We start from the raw sequence: 7,232 nt of genomic DNA, 5'->3' as shown, positions 1-7,232 counted from the left end.
CCTCTCTCTCTCTCTCCGCCTCGATCACACGGATGCGCTCGCTCACAAACCGAGTGTTGTGTCGAGGGGAAACTAGGACAGCGGGCTCGCTCGTTCGCCATTCAGCTGATTGCTCCGCGGTCAGGTTAATGTTTACGAGAGTCTTACCCACAGTGCTTTGCGTGCTCTGCGTTCACCGGCTAGGCGCATACGCACTGGAAAATAATTCAGCTGTCAAATATCTGTTACTATCGTGTTACAGCCAAAAGCTCGTTTAAATTGTCATTTTTCAAATCATTTTAGGATTTTGAAATTGTTTTTATTCATTTTGTGTTCAGGAAGAATGTAATGAAATATCACTACCCGGAACGACCGTGTTTCTTGCATTGATTCGGTAATAAACATTTCTCAGTTCTGAGAGAAGAGGTGTTAGTATTGTTTGTGGCTTTCGTGTTGCGTGCGTGGACTAGGATTCTTATCGGGATTACACTTCTGTTTTTCAAACTAACGGGATTATCTGCTCAGCACCTGTTTGTGCAGTCAAACACTATCAGATTGGAGGTGCAGTAGCAGTTACACTCAGGATATGGGCAATGCGGCAACGGCAAAAAAAGGGGACCCGGCGGAAAATGGTAAGAAAATGGATGGGGATGCAGAACAGAGGTCAGTTGGCCTGAAGTCGAGCCTGCTATCAATAGTCCCTTGAGGTGCGGTTATTTAATAACCACTAGGAAATCTAGACCTTGATCCGAAAGTCAGTTATGTTCACTTTGCTTTTTTTTTTTTTAAGTCAGTGGTTCTGTGTGTCATATTAGAAATCTAGACTATGACTCTTCAAGTGTGTTCGTTGACGTTGCAAAACTGAAACCTGTTTGAATGAATTTGCTCATCTCTGTCTCTAGACTCTGTACGGGTGGTTATTGTGAGCATGATTTGGTGTACTGAGCGCAAGTAGTCATCTTTAATGTCTTGGTGATTCCACGAGTCCTGGCGCCTGAAAGAAATATATACTGTCTGGTGTGTGCCTCAGTTGTTTTGTCAGTCCGCGCTAGTGGCCTAGAATCTGGAATCAGCGAGATCATCTAGGCTAGCCTTCATCTTTGAGTTTGAGTCTCGACTGCTATCCTTTGATTAGCTGTAGATCTAGATTCTAGATCTAATCTAGATCTAGATTTAGTTCTAGATATCTAGATTCTAGATCTCTAGTGTAGTTTACACTCTTAAACTTACACAACAGACAACAGTCAAATTTATCTAGATCTAGATCTAGATCTAATCTAGATCTAGATCTAGATCTAGATCTAGATCTATGATAAATTTCTATGTCTAGTCTAGATCTAGATTCTAGATCTAGAATCTAGTTCTATTAGACTACATTTTTTACACTTTACACTCAATGATTCAATGAGTTTTGTTGTCAATAGCCTAGATCTATATGTTTTCTTCATCCTGACTTTTGTTGTAGACAGTGACTATTTATGGACATGTTGAAGAAAATTTTAACTCTTCAAGTCCTGAGTTTTCTACATCGTTTCCCTGAGTTTTTTTCTACTGTCACCCTGATCTAAACCTAGTGCACTACGTCTCATAACCCCAAAAGCTTGCCTCAAACTTCTAAATAGCAAACGCAAAGGCTTAAAATCATAATTACTAAAAAAAACATGGTTCGGGAATAGTTCCGAAAAACAAGCAAAAATTAGCACTAGATCTAGATCTAGATCTAGATCTAGATCTATATAAAAGGAAACAGTTGTCACGATGTAGATTATATATATCTACATCTAGATGTAGTACTGGACGCTCCCAGCGTCCGATGGGGAACAGGGTTATTACTGCCGGAGCATCCGAGGGTGTTCAAAGAGGTAAAAAATGCGACCACTATGAAACAGAATGGAATATCGGCCTAGGGTTTGGGATAACCATAAGTGTAGGGGTTGGGTTAGGGTTTTGGTCTTTCCTTTCTTAATTGTGACTTGTTGGGGTGGTCTCTTCTTACGGAAGTCATTCCAATTACAATATTGATCTCTTGAGTGTACATTCTTACGGAAGTCATTCCAATTACAATATTGATCTCTTGTTGAGTGAACATTGTTTTTATGAAGAAACAGCAAGTACTGAGATATGTCTCTGACAAAAAACACTAGGATTGTGTTTTATATTTAATAGGAAAGGCTAAGGTCTATTGCGTGTTGTTATCATTATCATTGGAATCAAGTTTAAAGTCAATGTGTCCTCAATCTTTGTCATGATGATCTTGGAATTGATGGTTTGATCTCCTATTGCACGATCGTTGTAGGCTAAATTGAAAGAAAGGCGGCGGCAGAACAATTCTGCAAATCCCTCCCACCTTTTAGATGACCTATTTCCAAAATTACCAATCTATCTTTAGTTTATCTTTCCAAGGGCATAGATTTTATCATCAGAAATAAAGGGTTTTTTTAAATTAGCTTTCCACTTACTGTTAGTGGGTTGGTAATCTCGTACTGGCAAGCCTCTTCTATCATTGTCATCAAAAGTTTGTAATGTCTCTCCTAGAAATGCGAAAGATCTGCCATTGTAAGAGAGGGTTTTTCCTTGTCTATAGTCTATATCAGCATTGCAACTGCAACTAAGCACTGTGCTGTTTTATGGAAAAAGAATTATTAGTTGTCATAATAACAAGTTCAGAATGAACTGTGCAAAGTATTGTTGCCTTTTGTCACAAATACTGATTACCTCTGTGAAAAGTCAGAAAAGTACTCTCATGTAGAAAGATAAGTCCTATAGCAATAGGCAAAAAACTACACTAGTTTCCTTTGGTGGGTGGACTTCTTGTTTCAGACTCGTGAATGAGCTTTTACTTTCTGCAACAAATCCAGAAACAGCAGATGGAATATTTTAATTATAGATCATAATGAATGATGGTTGTATGGTAGTATTGAAAATATTTAAGTTTCATCTTCATGATGTATGCCGAGCTGAAGTAAGTTCAGGTTTCGAGCTGAGCTTTTTTACGCTGCATTTTTATAAACGTGAGTGTATGAGGCAAGGGCTTGGTTATACTTTAATTTTAATATTAAAGTATGTTAGTGTGAGAATGTTGAGATGGTACTTTCACTATCAGTGCTAATTAATGAATTTTAAAAATGTTATCGTTTAACAAGTCATTCTGTAAAAATTCTTTTTTGACAAAGGAATTATAAAGGTAGGGGAATTGGGTGGAAGTACAGGGGAGGAGTGTTTTCTGTTGCTGAGGAAAATGCCTGGGGCTCATGATAGTTTTGTTTCTTAGTGTGCCGTTTATTTTTTATGTGAATTGTTTTGTCTGCCTCCCTCCCTCTTTCTCTCTCTCTCTCTCACTAACTCTCCAGATACCCGCCCCCCTCTCCCTTTCAACAAACACCTGCACTGTGGATTTTCTATAAAAGCAGAAATAGTGTTGAGTTTGAGTTGCTAAGCATCTGCTTATGTAATAACATATATAATAACTTAGAGAATCCTGAGACAGACTGACTTGACGTACGTTTTGACTTTAATTCATTACATGTTTCTGCTACTCCGGAAATTGCTTCCCTGCTACATACTACATGTATCCACTATTTTAAACACACATACTGCAACTACAATAGTAACAACTATTACTCCTACTGATTACTTGTTGTACTCACAGTAGCTATCATTAGGTGGGGGGTTGGCAGGTTCTTCTCTGGTTTAATTGCTTCTTCGTACCCATCAAACATGGTTAAGCCGTTATCCATCTCTTCTCCTTTTTTGTGTTTGTTACTCTCTTTCAGTACTTTTATGGCGTTATATAATATTGTGTTGCAAGTGTGGAAAATTCTAACTCCTACTAAAACTAAACGAAAGCTATTTTTGATTGTAACTTTGTCGTTGTCCAAATTAATTTTTGTCTTTTCCTTTGACATAATTTAATTAAAGACTAAAAAACCTAAAGTGAACAAATCAGGCAATGAGATTTTTGTCTGCTATTTCACCGGGTGTCTTTTTCAGTCTTTTGTGTGAACTTGAAGTATACAGTGGTGTATGGTTAAGAAGCTAGTTGGTTTCAAAACACTCATGGTACCACTGTGTTCTTTTGAGTTTGTATGTGATCATGTCATGAAAGGATGCTTTGTACTTTCTCTCACTGCCTATCTATGCTGTTTTTGCTTTTTAAAAAAAAAATCTTTTGTAAGTTAACTTTTATGTTTTTGAGTTTTTTGAAAAGAAAGAAACCATAAGTGGGTGGTTCGCGGGTGCTCTGGTGTGGTTTGCTCCTTCTTTCCTATCAAACATCTATTGTCCTGATCTCCCCTCCTTCATTTTTGTGTTTGTTTCTCTCTGGTAACACCTCTTTTCTTCGGCCCTTATATGACCATATTGAATATTGTGTTGCAAGTGCTGTAAAACTCTTACAAAAAAAAAAAAGAAACCATAAGCGTAGTTAATAGTTGAATTTTGTGTTCATGTTTTTTATAGAGGTTGTTTTTTTTCTTTCAGTGAAAAAGTAAAGAGCTTTAAGGAGGATGCTGTTCTTTAGTGAATTAATTTCTTATTTTTGCTTCGCTTGGGTATTTATTTATTTTGGGGGTTACTGAAAACAAATTCTGTCAGTGTTCTTTTGTGTGTAGGGATTTTGTTCCTCTCTTGTATTTTTCGAATGTTTTTTTTTTATCTCCCGTATTGATTGCTATTTTAATCTTTGTTTTTCAGTCAAAGAATTCTTGGCCAGAGCCAAAGAGGAATTTCAGAACAAATGGGATCACCCACCAGCAGTAAGTACTGAAATGTGTTTGTTCTTGTCATTGTCTGTCATGACTTTGATTTCTTTAATTGTATTGTCAGCCTACTGTCTGATTTTAAAAAAGATAAGTAACCGATATGATGTTGAAACGTAGGGCTAAAATAAATTTTATTTGTCGGTTTCTTTGAAAAATTAATTTGATGAGGGCCTGATTTTACCCTGACATCTCACAAATGCTTCCTGTTTTGTCATCAGAATATGTAGGCTTTGTATAGAGTTCTTAGTTCAGTTTAAGGGGATTTCGTGTTTTAGTTGCGCAGTGATAAATTAAATGCTAAAATATTTTAGTCTTGTTTTAATTGTTTATAACACTAATAAATATCCAGTATATTATATGGGTTGTCTGAGCAGCAAAACCCTTGGCTGTGGTGCTATGAAAAAAAGTACATTTTAGTCGACGAAAATTTAGAATTTGTTTTGTGAACTTTCTGGCAGGAAGTTTTCGATCTGCATCAGAGATGATAATGTTTAGTGTAAAATACAAATTGATTGACAGAGAAGGGTAAAGTTATGGATGGATAGGGAGGTGAAGGGGGGGAAAATGGGGGGGGGGGGGGGGAGACTGCAAAAGTGGAATTGAGGGTGCTGAAGTCACTTTACTTTGCAACATAATGAAATTTCAGGAACAGCAGCTGTGACATTGGAGTCTTTGTCTTATTTGTTGAGTCACCCTCCATTATATATATATATATATATATAATATATTATACTGTTGGTAGAGTTTAGGAACAGATGAATGAACGAATTAATTACATCGTCTCATGATGTATTCATAAAAGGTAGACATGTTGAATTTTATTTGCACACATGCTGAGAAGTTGCACTTTTAAATGTGTACTAGTACGTATAAATGATGAGGGGAGTTATAAATAGAGTCCCATTCTCATTGCATTTGGGTTTGTATTTTTTCTTTTCGCACAGAATGTCTCTCCATTGGTTTGTATCTATTTTTTGATAAAAGTGAAAAAAAAATGTTGCTTTGTTGTTCAGGTATCGTTGAGTTTGAATTTAAATTTAGATCAGTATTTTAGTGATAAATGAGATCACTTGTTTTGTTCTCAGGGTATTTTTATCAACAGTTTTTTTCTGTTTTAGGTACTTGATTACTTGTGTACCTCCATCGTTTGAACTTATAGCTTCAAGCTCATTACTGTTTGTTTGGTTTAAATTGTTTTTTGGTTTTTTTCTTTTATAGTTTTGGAAAAGGGAAATTTAAGATGTCCGAGGGTCATTGTTTCTTATCATGATGCATGAAGTTAAATTTTTTTTTCTCAAAGATGATACTGAACTAGTCTTTTTAACTTGTTAACTTGCATCATGGCAAAGTTAAGGTCTTTCTGTCATGCTGAATCTTCAAAGTTTTATCTGCAAGATTTTATCTTGTTGAGCTAGCTTCTTTGAGTGTACAGGAGTTCTTTTTAAAGGAAAACAGTCTCATCAGCTGGATTTATTGTGCTAAGTTCCAATTCTTGATTCAATGCAGTAGAACTGTGCTCGTAAGTCTCTTGAATGCTGTTGTCTTATCTACCCTATTTGTCAATGACAAATAAGTTGAATTATACTGGGCTGAAGTTGAGTAAACAAATAAAACAAAGAAATATCACAGTTTTATTACTGGAACTTTTAGGTGTGCCGGTGGGTATTGTGTCTCGGCTTGTTTTATTTAAAAGTGACAAATCAATCTGTTTCCTGTCCAATGCATAAAAATGTTCAAAGAACCTCATGTAAAGAAAGTATATTGTCTATATCTAGTCTGAAAGTCTCCACATTGAGTCTACGATAGAGCAGACATACGTTGGCAAATTATATGGGTTTTTTGTTTGAGGTTGTATTTCTGATCTTTTTGTATATATATATATGTGTGTGAAATTTGCAACTTTTTTTTATTTTGTGTATTTTCTTAAAGATTGTGTTGTTCGAGGGTTGTTGTGTATTGGGTGGGCTGGGGAGGGGTCGCTACATTGTTGAAAATTGAAGTAGTTAAAATGAGAACACTTTACCAAGTGTGTTTAAAGGTCAGTGTATTTCACATTTCTTACTACTGAGTTTTAATTAATTCAGGAAACAAAATAGAGCAGTCGATGGCAGCTTTGAGTCTGTGTTTTGTACATTATAATTGCCCTTGTTTGTAAGCTCTGTCTGTGTTGAATAGCATGGTCTTGTGAAAACTTTGTACGAGTGTTACTGGAATGAGTTTTAAATTCATTTGGTCAAATTCCAGTTGGGTGCAGTCTCCTGAATTCATTTGGCTTCCTCGCCCTGCAAATATTTTAACTAGTTATTTTCTTGTGAAAAGTCTTAAACTATTAATGTGTAATCTATCGCTAATGTGCCCAGTTACGGGATTGGTAATTGACATAATGCCGTGCAAATCTCGCCAGATCTGCCTGCGGGTTTCCGATGATTAGTCTGTAATGAAGAAGAGCTAACTGTATAGTCTGTCTGTCTGTCTGTCTGTCTGTCTGTCTGC

General features: G+C 36.2%; 1 protein-coding gene across 1 annotated transcript in view; it reads left to right on the top strand.

The window, feature by feature from the left end:
- Positions 1-397: 397 nt before the first annotated feature.
- The window catches only part of CAPLA (catalytic subunit of protein kinase A), a gene marked incomplete in the record, with an annotated part of 64,499 nt that continues 57,664 nt past the window's right edge, over positions 398-7,232 (top strand). Inside the window, 2 exon segments of the mRNA NM_001204491.1 lie at positions 398-611; positions 4,672-4,733. Coding sequence (NP_001191420.1) covers positions 566-611; positions 4,672-4,733 — 108 coding nt within the window.

The sequence above is a fragment of the Aplysia californica genome, unplaced genomic scaffold (assembly GCF_000002075.1).
Source record: "Aplysia californica isolate F4 #8 unplaced genomic scaffold, AplCal3.0 scaffold00799, whole genome shotgun sequence".
NCBI lineage: Eukaryota > Metazoa > Mollusca > Gastropoda > Aplysiida > Aplysiidae > Aplysia > Aplysia californica.
The sequence above is the reverse complement of the archived record's forward strand: the minus strand, read 5'-3'. Positions and strand labels throughout refer to the sequence as shown.